Source organism: Pholcus phalangioides, unplaced genomic scaffold, assembly GCF_987345545.1.
Source record: "Pholcus phalangioides strain wild (caught in Gottingen) unplaced genomic scaffold, Ppha-v1.0 ptg000009l_1, whole genome shotgun sequence".
Taxonomy (NCBI): domain Eukaryota; kingdom Metazoa; phylum Arthropoda; class Arachnida; order Araneae; family Pholcidae; genus Pholcus; species Pholcus phalangioides.
Window position 1 is genome coordinate 36,232,168 of NW_028301602.1, and position 15,592 is coordinate 36,247,759.

The following is a 15,592-nucleotide window of genomic DNA, read 5'->3' on the forward strand; positions in this document are numbered from 1 at the left end:
TTTTTGGAACCACCTTTTTTTATTGGATTTTGAAACTCGAAATCAATCGGGAAAAAACTATTTGTTGTATATAGAAACGTCCTCTCCACTTGTCAATACAAGATTAATCGAAAGACTGGTTATTGTTGTGCCTATTTCATTAGCATACACGAATTCACGGAAATTTATGTGACAATCGTTTTCAATTTTTTCTTTCAATTTCTTATTGTTTTATAATTTGACATCACTCGTGGGTGGCTTTGTAGAAAAATATAAAGAAGTGATTGTCTCATAATTGATATTTATTATGAATTTAGTTGCTATATTCAATGCAATTGCATTCAAGAAATAACGACTTAATTATACAAAATTGGAGTTGATGTTTAGCTGTCATTTTCTTCACTGACAATCATATTTTAAAATGATTATTGTTCTTAACTAGTCGCTGATAAGTACAAAAATTTAAAGATTATGCAACACAAATTCCATTCTTCTTCGGTGTTTACTTGTATAAATTTTCATTTTGAATTTATGATTGAACCGAGATTCAGAATGTTCTTTTCCGAAAAAAATCGACTACTTTTTTTAAAATGAATATCTAAATATTTTTTCCCATAAAAAAACGTAAATATTCAAAATAAAAAACATTCGGTGATTAATAACACTATGTAACAAAAAAATCGTGTTTTTTTTTTGTTCCTGTTGTTACCTCTGTATTTGCCTAGCCTGAATAATAACAAAAATGATGATTATTCCATTCAAACTTTGCTTTTATTGTACGGGGATCGATATATGTGAATTGGTCATTTACCACTGGCTGATTGACCGACAGTGATAGTAAAATTGACTTTAAAAAATGAATGTTCTTTACATTGTAGTCATTTTGAAAAAACGGCAAATAACTTTCAGAATATAAAACCCGCATGGAGACGTTTTCCCACGGCAAATAAAATTAGAGTCAAAATAAAAATTTTAATAATAATGAGACTTTTTAAAATTCTCATATGCATTTCAATCTTTTCGTTTTAGCCCTTGATTTGTGTCCTCGATATTTTCAATGTGTTCTCCCTAATATAGATGCTCTAAGTCAAGAATTTCTTGGTGCATCTTTCTCTCTTGAGAAACCAGCCAGGCTTTCTTTAAATTTGTCGAGATGAACATGGCGGATGCAATGTGCCACTTGAAAAGACACTGGGCATTCCATTTTCTTTATAGATTTTTGTTTTTCCACGAGCTCAAGGTGAGTTCTTCGTCCTGCGATTACCTAGGAAGCTAATAAGCGAGTTTTTGTTAACGAGATTCGACTATACGTCTAACGTGAGAATATGTAATTCATGTCAGGCCAGTTCTACTTAACAAAACCCGACACCCACCATCAAGTATCTAAAAAATGTGACTTTATATAAACCAGATATTGAACACGTAAAAATACAGCGATACCTTGGTTAACGAACGCCTCGGCTTGAGAAATTTTCGGTTAACGAAGACTTTTTCAACGTATTCCTGCCTCGGCAAACGAGCATCGTATGGATGCATGAGCTCTCATAAAGCAGCCACGTCGTGAGCTAAATTTCCGTTTCAATCAAAATGAATCCAACGAATAACTGCCATTTCCAGTCAAATTAATTTATTTAAACCCCGGAGTCGCTTTCCAAATGTATAGGTACATCTTTCTTTCTCTTTCAGAAATATTTCGAGCCATTTCATGTAAGATTAATTGTTAAGCTAAGAGAAAATGCATTAAAATAATTGAAAAAAAATCCTCAGGTTATTAATTTTAGTGGATACGGTAAGTCTCTTAACGCATTAGCTGTCACGATCCCCATTTGAGGATTTTGGAATTTTACGTGCTTTACGTTTACAACTCTTTGTGCATATATATAATTTATCCGGCCAAAAATTTCAAAAAAAATTGGCAGTTAATGGGCTAATCAGCATCTGAACAGTTTGGACATTGTAGGAATTCGTCCCCCCCCCCTTAGCAAAAGTCAGCAAAACGCTGACAGTGTTAACAAAATTTCGTCAGCACTGTCCCTACCTCCTAATGCATATTGGGATCAGAGATGTACGCTGGGGAGCATGGGGCTTGTGAGCCCCTCCCGCTAAGAAGATCAAAAATTTATTTATTTTTTAATGTAAAAAATATTTAAAAACATTAAAATTAGAGCAATTTTAATGCTATTTAAAGGCTAAGGTGAAGGCTAACTCAAAATTCCTCTATAAAAATTTCATTGTGACCCACCCTCTATAAGCCATATATTCAATTCCACGACCCGCGGACCAAATGTCTCCCCCTTCGGGGGTTTTCTGATTTAAACCACCCACCACCTCAAACTTAATTTTGCAAAAATGAAATAAGCGGCACATTTACAGATCGCTTAAGTGGCCAGTAGCGCAATTCCAGAGCATTTGAGTGGCCCGCGACACAGTTCCAGAATACTTAAGCTGTCCGTGGCACATTTAAAGATCTCTTGAGTGACATGTAGCACAGTTCTGGAGCGCTTTAATGGCCCCCAGTGCAGTTGAACATCATACACTGAAACTGACCTGCGACACTTTTCCAGATTACTTAAGTGATCCGCGACACATTCCTAGATTAGTTAAGTGATCCGCGGCGTAATTAAGGATCACTTTAGTGACGCGTGGCTATTCCAGAGGACTTAAGCTGTCCGCGACACGTTTTTAGAGCACTTGATCGGCCCGGACACATTTCCCAATCACTCGAAGAATCCTCGGAACATTTAGAGATTACTAAAGTGACTCTGTAGAGGACGTATCAATAGGGAAAATGTTAGTTCACGTTCCCACAAACTATAGGGAAAGGTTTTCTTCATTTTTGGCGTACGAAATAAGTTGCCATTAAGAATATTTCATACTTTTATAATGGGTGGTTGATGACGTAATCATCATTCAACCCCCCCCCCCCCATCCTGTCATCAAACGTTAGCAAACCCGAACCCCCCCCCCCATCGATGCTGACGTAATACTTTAATGATCCCTATGTATGTGTGAGAAGGAAATGAGCTGAATATCCCCCACATATATAGCACCACCTCGCACTCTATTTTTTTCTTCACTATGGCTCCCGAACACGAGAGCATAGCGTACATAGTGTAAAACAAAATGAGGTTTAGTTTTTTATCTTCCTTTAAATTCTTCTCCATCCAATTGTGAAAGTGTTTATCTCAACTTTTCGGTCAGAATTTGCATTTTTTACAGTGATTCTTAAAATGTTTTATGAAACGTATCTTCAAATTTTGTGCCGTTTCTGGAACGAATTAAACGACTTCATATAGAATCCTATGAAAAATCACGTTTCGGCTAATGAATGGGATTCCGTAACGAATTATCTTCGTTATCCGAATTATCGCTGTATTTAAAACACACTGATTTCAGTAAAAGCCAGACTGGACATCTCAGTAGACATCCATGTTGTTATAAAATGGTTAAAAAAAATCAGTATACACGAAAAGAGAAATAGCAGAAGCTCAGATTTAATGCCGTATAATCTCTCAGACCTTTCGAGTCGACCTAACACAAAATAAAAAACACTCTTCATACAGAATGAGGAAGAGAATATGGAAGTACTACGTGAAGCAAAGAATTCCGGAAATAGTGAATAAGTTCTAGTGATATATGGTATAATCTAGATATATTGGTCAGGAAAAACATTTCTTTCACCAGTTCGAACGATGTTCAAACAGAACGTGGCGGAAGACATTTAAGTTGACAACACTTTCACTCGCCTTGATTTATTGCCCTAACCTTCAGAAATAACCGAGAATGGGCAGAGAGAAAATAAAAATGGAGTATCTTACTAGGTTTCTCAATTATCACAATGAAGAAAGTGTCAGTTTTATTCCATCAAACGATTTCTTAAAAAACCAACAAAGAAAATATCTGCCGAAATCTCGTTTTTTCGTAACTTCACTTCCGATAAGATGGCGAAAAAAAGACGAAGAGGCTCATGGTTATGGCAGGAAGGGTGAGTTCCCATATAATAAAGAAATGGTGCAAATTTCTTCTTAGAATGGCACCAAACTGTCACGCATCTTTCTCTGCGATCGGAACGTGCTTCCTTGACAGCATCTCTTTGGTTTCGAACTGCGAACGAGAATTGAGAAATTCGACGTGGAGAAGAGAAATAAAGTACAATGTGGGTCAAATTGTAGCAATAATAACGGACATGATGTCTGAAGAATTGAATCGAGATTTAAAAACAAAATTAGATTTAAGGTTATACGCATTTCGAAAGTATTTGTATGAGTAGACAAGTAACGTGTTATCGTCAGACGGAAAAACACACGAAGATGTTCGAACCATAATTAGTCAAGAACTTCATTCATCCGTCGTTCGTTTGAGCGACGATAACGTTGTGAGACGTTTGATCGGACGTTTTTGAAAGCTTGATCGGACCAAAACCAACTGACTTAAAGAGCATCATCTGAATATTCAGCGAAGAAATTTAAAGTCGAAATTCTCTCGTTTATTTTCGGATAAACATTTTTTTTTTTTAATAAGGATTGTTTGTTCGGAACTTGGAAGTATCTTTCTGAAAAATAACATTTTTTTTTACTTGCACAATATCTCCTGGTTTCATTTTCACGAAAAACAGGCATAATTTCAAATTGTGTCAATATTTTTCTGTCACGTGATGAAAATGTTTAAGAACATCGAGCGTCTGTGAAATATATAAGGTCTGTGGGTTCTTTTTCTGAACGTAAGAAACGTGTCATCAGCGGAGAATAATCACGAAATATGTAAAATGCGTGGTCAGAATGTCATAATCACCACAGAGTTCAGCAGACCCTACAACGTTCAAATATTCAATTGTTACTCTTTACTATAAATTTTAAATATATAATTTATGGCAGCACCAGTTCGTGCACAATACTAGATCACATATAAGCCCCGTTTGCGTAATTACAATCCATACTTTCTTAGCGACACAGAAAGAATTAGCACGCCGGTGATTGGTTACTGCGAGCAAAGAAGCTAGCAAGACGTCACGAGAGGCGGACTTTCGGGCGAAATTGAATTTCAAAGTTCATTGACGAAAAATTAAAGTATTTTTATATAATCAGTAAATGATAGCTGGGCCCAGCTCTCACTTCGTGAGCCATTACTATTGTCTTCTCGATGCACATGAACCGCATTTGATTAAATTAGAAACAAGCATGGAAACTTTTTTAGTAAAACAGTGAATGACAGAAAAATATTTGGATGGGTTTCAGAGGGAATCGAACACACAACCTTCAGTACGTGAGTCGCACACTATAACCATTACTCCACCGGTAGTGGGTAATTCGATCCTCTCACGCATTTCCATCGCATGACACGAAACTCGCACTCTGAGTACAGTAAAAGTTCCTTACAACGACAGTTCAAAATCAGGGGGAAAATTTTCGTTATAGCGACAATATTTTTTCTCTCAAAATCACGTAACACATAATTAGCGGACAACTCCCCTAACAAAAGAATGGCTTAAAAATAGCATCGAAAAAAACGAACTTTGGATTTCACCAAAACGGCCTCCATATATTATGATAGGAGAGTCTTTCATTAAGAGACTACAAGTAATTAAGATACTTGGCGTATACTTCGACGACAAATTAAACTAGCACGTTCACATTGGAGAAATGACCAAGAGGACTAATCAACTTCTTCCAGCTTTCTGTCATCAAACAGTAAAAACAATTTGGGGAATCGGCTCCCCAGTGAGAAGAACACATGACAGAAAAAATGCGTAGACGTCTGGGTTCTCTGCTCTACATTTCTAGCGAGTATTCGATCACACCGACATCAGCACTTCAGGTCATAACAGGTCTTCCCCCGTGGAGTCTAGTTGTAGAATTTGAGGCCAAGGCCAGTATGCTGCTACGAAATAAATCGCCGGTGATATTAAATGATAACGTAACCTTGTTCCCACAGCAAATCCAACAAAAGACCACGGGTTGGTCACTGCATCCAGCGATTTGGTCGCTTGATCACCAAATCGCAGCAAAAAATACTTCCACTAACCCTGAGCTTCAAGATTTTCTGATTTTCACAGATGGTTCAAAGATGGAAAGTGGAGTATCAGCAGCTTTCGTCGTAGCTCAACATAACAAAATACTCTATAGATGCTCTTGCAACTTGAACGGAAATAACTCTGTGTTCCAGGCGGAGCTCTTTGCCTTGCTGATGGCTAACAATAAGGCCATGGAATACAACACTACTACCACGTTCATCTATTCTGACACTCGACGTCATCAATTATGGCAAACAAGAACTCTTTATCTGAACATGCTATGGCAAGACAAATAAGGAACATTTTGTGCAACAATTCTCATGTTCATCTACGTTGGGTTCAGGCACATACCGAGAACGTAGACAATGAGCTGGCTGATTGTCTGACTAAAGACGCCACTAAAATAATAGATAGTGACTTCTCGTTATTTCTTCCCAAATCAAGGGCAATGAAAGAACTGGAGAAGGAATTTCTGAATCTGTTTGGCAGTATAGATGGATCCACCGCACAAAGACTGGAAGAAAGATCTCCGAAGTGATCCCCATAGTGAAGTGTAAAAACCTTGAATGGACAAAAGAGGAGAGAGGTACAGTTCTTCTCCGAACATGGCCCCTTCCCCACATATCTACATAGATTCCATCGAAGGTCTGAGAAATGTTAATGTGGGGAAGTGGGCAACGTTTTACACCTCGCCATAGAGAGCCCAGTTACTCAACGATTTCACCAGCATAGCCCAGAAGATATCATAGCTTGGAAAAATCTATCCTTAGTAACAAAGAAATTCGTGACAAGCTATGTACCACGATGAAAGTCATCAATGACAATCAGAACAAAATAATAGTGTCAAAAGCCTAACAAGACGTGCTTAATGACAGTGACTCATGCACAGATTCTGACTATGAACCATGAGGGGTCCTTATAATGTTGTATATCTGTTGCAATGTCTTTTCTCTATTCGACAGAGATGTTCATCTCGATTTTCATTGATTTCTGTTGTACATGTTTAATCCTGTTTTGATCCATGTCTAATATTTTTTTTCTATTTTAGCGAGGAATTCATTTTAACAAGATGAAGAGCGGTGGAGTGTTTGCGACTCACTTCTTCATTCTTGAAAAGTTGAAAATCTTCTCGTCCAAAAGTGGATTTGAATTCCTCACTGATATAACGGGTTTCCGGTATTTTTGCGTGTTTGTCTGCAAGAAATATTGAATTTTTTTTTATCATATGTTTTTAGTTTATTTTTAGTTGCTTTTTTTTCTTTCTTCTCTTTTTCTCCTTTTTTTCTAGCGTGGCTTCGTTAACCGCTTATGTGCCTCTTTGGGACACAGTGGAAGCCATGTTCTGGTTTGGTGGTGGACACTTTTTTTGAATTAATCGACAGGACTCTCTCTCTCTCTCTCAATGCATTTTAATATCCATTAAACTTTCCGTTAGCGGACAAAATTTTCGGTCCCATGTGTGTCCATTATAAAGAGTTTCTACAAAAAATTCGGCTTTGGAAGTGCTTCTGAAAAATTTGTCGTTTTAAAAAAAATCCCTTGTATAACGTAAATCGGACAACCGCTTTGTTATGTTCCCTTTTGTACGAAAAATACCCAAGTAAATGATCGAGATGAATATGTTCCCTTTTGGTAGAAACGTCTAACTTCACATTTTAATTTCTACCAAAAATATTCCCGTTTGACTAAACCCTGTTGCATAATCCAACAGAGTTCATCCCAAAGATTTAGAAACCGTAAAAAAGTGAATTCCGTAAAAAATTGGAAATGCTCCCTCTTGAAAATTAGCTCTTCAAATATGGTCACTCAAACCACAATGAAATAATAGATTTGTGCAGAGAATTTGATTGAATCTGATCGTTATTTTCTTCAAAAAGAAGGTAGTGAAAACATCAACCTCGACGATTGTAACGACACAATGGTTGCAACAACAAAATTTTGTGGAATCTTTGGTGTGGTTATAACCGAGTTTAACTGTACTTCGAAAAAGTATACAAATTCTTAGAGGATAAATCGTGTTATAAAAGGACCACCACGACTGACCATGAGGCTCTTACCTTAATATTGTATTTACGAAGGTTTTTATGCATCATTATTCATTTATCATCATTCTTGTGATAAAAATATCAATCTCCAAATATAACCATTACTTCACGTGTTTTGTTTTCTCTTCAGTAAAGAGAAAAATGTCTTCACTGAAGAATTTTTCTTTTTATTGCCGGAAATGCGGAACAATAAAATCTAGAAGGAAATGCATTTTTCCATTTTATACCAGAGGGTGGAGCCTCACACACACCCCAGTTCTCTATTCATTTTATTAAAATATTCCGGTGTAAAAATTCTTACGATTACGTACATACACACATACCGACCCACGCTTTCATTATCGCATTACAACGTCCTTGAGGTGCGCGGGCGGCGGAACGGACTCAAATCACTTCAAACAATGACCCTGCAATATCAGAAGGACGAATGACCACCATCGGCAATAATTGATTAAATTTAAAACCAGTGTCCTTCGTCCATAAAGAAAAATAGCCGCAACTATAATAATAATAATAATAATAAATTCAGTCGGAAAAAATGGTAGCCACATTAGCGTGAACGAAACAATTTAATTCCTTATTTCAAAACGTTGCTATTGTTTTCTTCCTTCTTCCCTCGATTTATTTTTCTTACGCGAGGATAAGTTTTTCTTTTCTGTTTTTTTCCAAATAGCCTCACCCCCTGAAAAAAACAAACAATCGCAAGTACAATAATACCTCGGCTAACGAAGTTTTTCTGCCTCGGCTAACGAATACGGCAGAGCTTTTCAAACAGTGCGCCACAAAATTTTTAGAGTACAGTAAAACTTCGATTAACCGTCACTCACTTAACCGTCAGTTTCTGTTATCCGCCAGGTTTTAAGGTCCAAAAATATCGGATTACTGCTATGGTCTGTGCAAATGTCAACGGCAATCATAGATTACCCCCTGCTTGTAATTGGTAAATCCAAAAACCACGTGCTTTCAAAAACTTAAATATGAACGTATTGCCTATTATGCCCAAAAAAAGTGCTTGGATGGACCAAGCAATTTTTTCAGAATGGTTCCACAAAATTTTCGTGCCTCAAGTTGGAACTCACATTACCGAAAAGAAGTTGCTGCAGGAAGCACTGCTGTTAATGGACAATGTCCCTTTTTCCCCTTAATTTAGGGAAAAAAAAATTTCTTATCTCTAAACTGAAAGATGAGAGAGGGAAATGAAAAGGGGAAAACAATTAAAAATCAATCCAGTCGTTAAAAGGCTGAAGCATATTTTCTCAACTTATGGTCCGCAGGCAGACTTGGTAAAATTATTCAGCCGTTGATATTGGCGTTAATAATATCCATATGGGTTCAAATAAAATCATACCTTCATACTTAGGTTCACCATACATCATAGAGGAGAATGCAGGGAATTACGATACTGTAAATATGGAATACACCACTAAATTTTGCCAAAAAATGTCAATTTCTTGCTTTATATGCAATTTGCTAATTACTGTTAAAATTGCTGAAAGGTGTGGGAATAAAGGGCTGCTACAAATCGCATTAAACAATAATGTATTTCACGAAAAAAAAAATATTCAAATGATTTGACCACAATATTTTATTCAGAAAAATAAAATACGGTAAACTATAGGATCTCACAAATAATTATCCGTAAAATACTGAACATCGCCAGTTGTCATCAAAAACCATTGTCAGAAGTAGGCACAATCATCAAACGTAATTGAAATTCCAAAAACAAAAATTGGGGATAAAACGTTAAATCTGACAAATATGTGAGACGAATATTTTTAATTTAGCCATAATTATCACAATATCGTTGATAAAACGGGACGAATTTATAAAACAAAACAGAACGGAAAATTACTGGACATTCCTGAAATACGGGACACAAATGATCCTTCAAATTGTTTCATTAATTTTACTGGTCCTTGTTTTCGGAAACGTTGAGAAACACTTCTTAGGCGGGGATTACACTGTAAAAGTTTGATAAAAGTTATTTTATAGAACTTGAAAAAAATGCAACCAATAATCGTACCGGTTACATTCGCGCAAATACAACTGATAGTCTTATTGGCTGCATTTTTTAAATTTTATAAAATAACTTTTATCAAACTTTCATAGTGTAATTCCGGCCTTACTACAGTATTTCATAAAAATTCGAAATTTAGGTTTATCCCTGGAACGAATTAAACGATTTTTCGTTGAAACCCATGGGAAATCATGTTTCGGCTAACGAATATGAAACCGAAACGAATAATCTTCGTAGCGGAGGTATCACTGTAATCGAGTTTTGTTACACAGCCTTGGAGAAAGTTGTTCCTTACACGGCCGCTAGATGTCGCTGTAAATATCAGGTGTGGCCTAGATTGTTGAAGGGGAGGGGGGAAAGAAAAGCGCGCAAGTTTTGACAGGTAAGAGTTAGTTATCTGCGAAAGAAAACTTCGGGGAGAAATCAAAACTCGATCATACCTCTGATCGAGCGCATGTCGGACAGAGAAAAGAGCCGCGTGTGCACCAAGTGGACCATACCCTGACTGATGCCGCCCGCGGCTTATTGCTCTGGTTTTCGATAAATCAGCTGTTGTTGTTGTTTCTGGAAATCGGAAAATAAAAAAAAATTCTTGTACAAAATTTCACTCTCTTCTTCTTCAAGTTAGAAACTTTTGTCTTGTACGAAATTTAAAAAATTATTGACTTTTTATAGAGTAAAGTAATTTAAAACAAAGAACTATGGCATCTGGCAGTGTTTCGTGGACATTCCTCTTTTTCAACAAAAGTGTTTTCTCCTATTCCAGTCTACTAGGATACTTATTTCTGATTCTATTTGGTAAGTCTTTTACTATCATTTTCTTATGCATTTTTCATATGCGTTGATTATTTCTTTTTTCTAGACCCTGTTGAATGACTAATGAGGTTTAACCTGATTATTAAAACAAAAATTCGTATTTTAAACTTTTAAGGCATATTAACGTATTTGTATTGATAATAATTTTTGTTTGGAAAAAAACAGTTATTAATATAAATGGAATAATTTCAACTTTTTTTATTACCAAATATTTGAAGTTATGTACAAAGAGATGATAAGCAAAAATTGTCTTGTGATGTATACAACGTTAATGCCCTCTTCTAGCATTTCTGAATAAATTTGCCCTTGAAAAATTCTTATAAAAATATATCCATGTTCTGAAGCAAAGGACCCTCGGAATAATTGGAACCTTCTGGTAATTGTATACATTTTCCATGGAACCTTGTAATAGTATACATTTTCCAGGGTATAGGTTTTCAACGTTTTAGTTATCGCTGAATCCTTGACGTTAAGAGAGTGCCCCACGGAACCCTTGATGGTTATAAGGGCCCCTAACGGAAACCCAAAAAACACACAAATCGCATAGATATTACTCAAACATGGATACTTTTTTTAACATCGATGAAATATTTCACTTCTTTTCGTAACGCAGAAATCTAGAAAACCTCTTCCGAAACCCGGGTGGAATCCTATATTCTAAAACTCCCTTTCTTTTTACGCTGTATAGTTCAAATACCCTGTATAGCCAAATGTATGTACAGCCGAAGGAAACCCACGAAAAATATCCACATTCCACTCACACACATATGCCCAGAGCACTCGTGAAAAAATATCCATGTTACAGTGAACCTTTGCAGGTATACTCGTGTTACAGGAAAATCTTTGAAGGAATGTCTCAGGGAACTTTTGTACGAATATCTATGTTCCAAGGAACCCTTGAAGTGACATCCAAAAAATCTACGAGAAATCCCTGAAATAATACCTACGTTTATATGTAATACTTACAGTGTATGAATTGTAGCTAAATTTAAGTTAGAGAAGTTTTAAGAGGGCACATTTTTAACTGAATAGTTCCAACTAGAACCCAGCTATTTGCAACTTTTTCATCGTGGAACCCTTAACGATGTTTTGGAACCCCGGGTTGAGAAATGCTTCTCTATACTGTTCATAAAATTAGAAATAATTACACCCAGTTCACAAGCAATGTGTCAAACGCTGAAAATGTTTAGTCCTTCCATGCATGAATTGTTATTTTGTAGTTCAAAATTTATCACGTTTAAAAATATTTTTGGTACGGTAGATTATCATCCTTTCTTTTTTAAATGTTTTTTATTTGAAAACTTACCATTAGTATCTAAAGGTAGGAACACAAAAAAACAATATAAGATAATTTAATTTTCTGGTCGAAATTAATTGAGATAATTAATTAATAATTCATCATATCTCGTCAGTTGAAGGATTGATTACAAAAATGAAATGAAATGATTAAAAAATATTAGTAAATGAGAAGTCTATAATTTTGGTCTTAATTGCCTTAAAATAGTAATATTAATAATATGTTCGGAAAGTAAAGTGTTAATTACGTAATTTATGATATAATAAGGAATTGTAATTCCTCAAGGAAATTCCTATAGATGCACCATGCACAAATAAAAAAAATGATCCCAATCTATTTTGTTTATGGCTTTGCGGAACTTAACGTTTGATACTTTTCCGCATTACTTCCCGCTTTACTGAAGAAGCGATAAGACGCGGAAAGTGTGTGCAGAGAAAACTCACATACAAATGTAATAACCGAAAAGACGCACATTGAAATAATATTATTTATTTTTCTTTTTATTTTCCATTTCATTTTCTACGGAACTCTTAGGTTAAGAATATAGGTATATTTCACGTGTTCCGGGAGTGATACATGTCAATCATCTATGAAATCACGAGAAATATTTCTTTTTAAGATGGTACTTAATTTAATAATTTTTCAACATTATATCGGTAGCCTTGATAATAACAACTAAAGGTGATAAATTATTAAGCAATATTTCACCCAGGTGATTATTTTGAGAAAATAAACAGTCAAGTTTGAATGTGAAGCACAATATAAAGGTGTTTACAGGGATTGACAGGAAGCTATCCAAGTCCAGTAGAGTAAAATAAATACACAAAAGGGACGGTAATCAGAGCATTAAAGCATTCCCAAAGTTTTCTTGATACTTCTTTTTTTTTTTGGCGCTAATTAAACAGTTTTGCAACTATTTGCTTGAGTGCCTTGTTATTTGATTAAAGACAGAGTACTTTTTTTGCCTTCCCTTTCACTAATTATCACTTCCCAATCAACACACCATATAATTTGTGTATTTCCTGATTGCCCTGTTTGTTTTCACAAGAGATTTTTTTCTATACTATGCGTACCTTATTTTTTTCAAAGAAATTTATTTTGGATAAGGAAATCGGTACACGCATTTAAGATGCCGGTTTGTATATAGCATATTATAAAGGTATTTCACAAATAGTGTCAGAAAATAACAGAAAATTCTACGGTTATTTTAAAATTAAAATCAGATATGAAAAATGATAAGGCAAAGCAGTTAAATTCAGATATGATAGTAGGACATAAACATAATAATAATTGGAAATTGTCCCGGGCCCCCAACACCGAAGCCCTGTCAGCTCCACCCTTGTTGTGGGGGGAGCATGAATAAAATATGTAAAAGGACTTGACTTTACACCCTGTATTTTTGCATACGTAAATTGCTCATTCCAAATTCTATTTACGAATGTTTGGGGAAACAAAATACCAAACTAGGACTAAACAAAAAACAGTGAATCTAACATGAATCACCAATGCAGATTATTGATTGATGACATTTATCTTTATTTATTACTCAATGTTGGTAGTGGTTTGATGAATTAGTGAGAAAAGTTTATCGAACTATATAAAAGAAGTGGAAATCAATCATGCTGATGAAATGACATCTCGAAAAATGTTGATAACAAATTCATTGAAATTCAAATCATGACCATATCAGATGCCTCTTTCAACTTCGGTAAAAATAAATTTTTTTTCCAGCGGCAGTAGCTGGACCAACTTGCCTATGGCAAAATAATATGAAATACAGTATTAAGGTGGAAAATTAGGGGAAAAATACGCTGAATGTGAATATTTTTTTTCAATGATTTGGGGCACCCTGTAGGACTCGGACTGCCCACACATTAGGGCAAAACTTATTCAAAGGAGTATTTTTAGAAAATTGAAGCGCTCAGTATGATTTATAATCACTGTATAAAATTAATAACAATAACTACATTTTTGATTGCTGATTGTAGCATTATAATATCAACCAGGCGATTTCCTAAACACAACGAGATGCATAGAGCAGAAGGGTACAAAATAAACTATCTTTTAATTACTCTTAACAATTTTTGACAGCTCATCCATCCAATTCGAGACCGATTGTATAATTTTTTTTACGTGGTGATTGGCTACTTAAATAACATATTTCAGAAGTTTCAACGAACTAGACATTAATTAAGCATATTTTATTGTAATTAATGTGAATTTCCAATTGAATCATTTTTGATTAGTATTAATTAATTAAATTAATTCAACTAGAATCAATAATCAGTATTTATGATTCCGGGAGATCTCATGTACCATGTGACTCCCGATCTTGTTTTTCACAATTTACGAATTAAAAAAATTACTTTTGGTCATGATCATGAAATAGTAATTCCAGATCGAAAATAAAAATAAATTTTCTGAAGAATCATAAAAAAAATTACTTCGTAAACGAACTTTAAAATTTCACTCAATAGGACCTTTGAATTTCCAAAAAAATGTTCCATTTAAAATAAAAAAATACTATTTTAACCTATTTGCACATATTTTGTTTTGCACAGTTTTTGATTTTATGTGCTATCCTATGCCAAAAAGTTTTGCATATCTCTGATATTTAATTTTTGAACATTGTTAATTCGAATTAAAATTAAATTTTTTTTTTAATTTAAAGTTTAATTTTAAATAAGATTGAGTCAATGAAATCTCAATCTTCCGCTTCATTTCATGAACTGAACAGTTTCTTTTATTTTGTATCAAGTTTTACTCAATTGCACTGATGCCACGATATTTTATCATTCACGCAATCCGTTTTTAACGCTTTTTTCCAAATTCACACAAGAATTAAGTATTATGGAACATAAAACTTTATACCGACACTGGATAGCGCGTAAAATAAAAAACATGTGTGGAAAGTTTGAAATAAATCAATGGTTAAACAGTATTTTTAATGATATTCCTATCAGAGCATATAGTTTTTTCCCATGTTAAAAGGTGCGAGATCCCTTAATTTGATTCTCGTGCAAGAAACGATAAGAATGATGACCACAATATGTTACGAAATTCTAGTGGACTTGAGAAACTTAATGTATGAACGTATTGTAAGATATTTATTTATTTTTTGCTAAAATTCCTCTTCAATTGCATTCACAGTATATTGCACACAATCGATCCAATATCTCAAAAACCACTCCGTTTCCGTAATAAATCATAATTAATGGCTTGCCAAAGGCGATTGGGAAATTCGACTGGGTGTACTTAAGGTAAATTGAGATTCACGATGCGCAAACAAAAGGAATATAAAACGGTCAAAACTTCAATTAAAAAATCCATGAAAAAAAAAAAGGACGAGAAAAAAATTGTTCTGGTCTCGTTTTCTTTTAGAATTCCAAACAGTTATTTATTTTTGTGAACGGAAGGAAGGCGTGAAC

The 15,592-nt window shown here is 34.8% G+C and overlaps 1 protein-coding gene across 1 annotated transcript in view; it reads left to right on the top strand.

The window, feature by feature from the left end:
• The first annotated feature begins 10,471 nt into the window (after positions 1-10,471).
• Cda5 (Chitin deacetylase-like 5) overlaps positions 10,472-15,592 on the top strand; it is a 118,023-nt gene continuing 112,902 nt past the window's right edge. Inside the window, exon 1 of the mRNA XM_089236036.1 lies at positions 10,472-10,849. Coding sequence (XP_089092162.1) covers positions 10,753-10,849 — 97 coding nt within the window. The 5' untranslated portion in view covers positions 10,472-10,752. The remainder of the gene's footprint in view (positions 10,850-15,592) is intronic.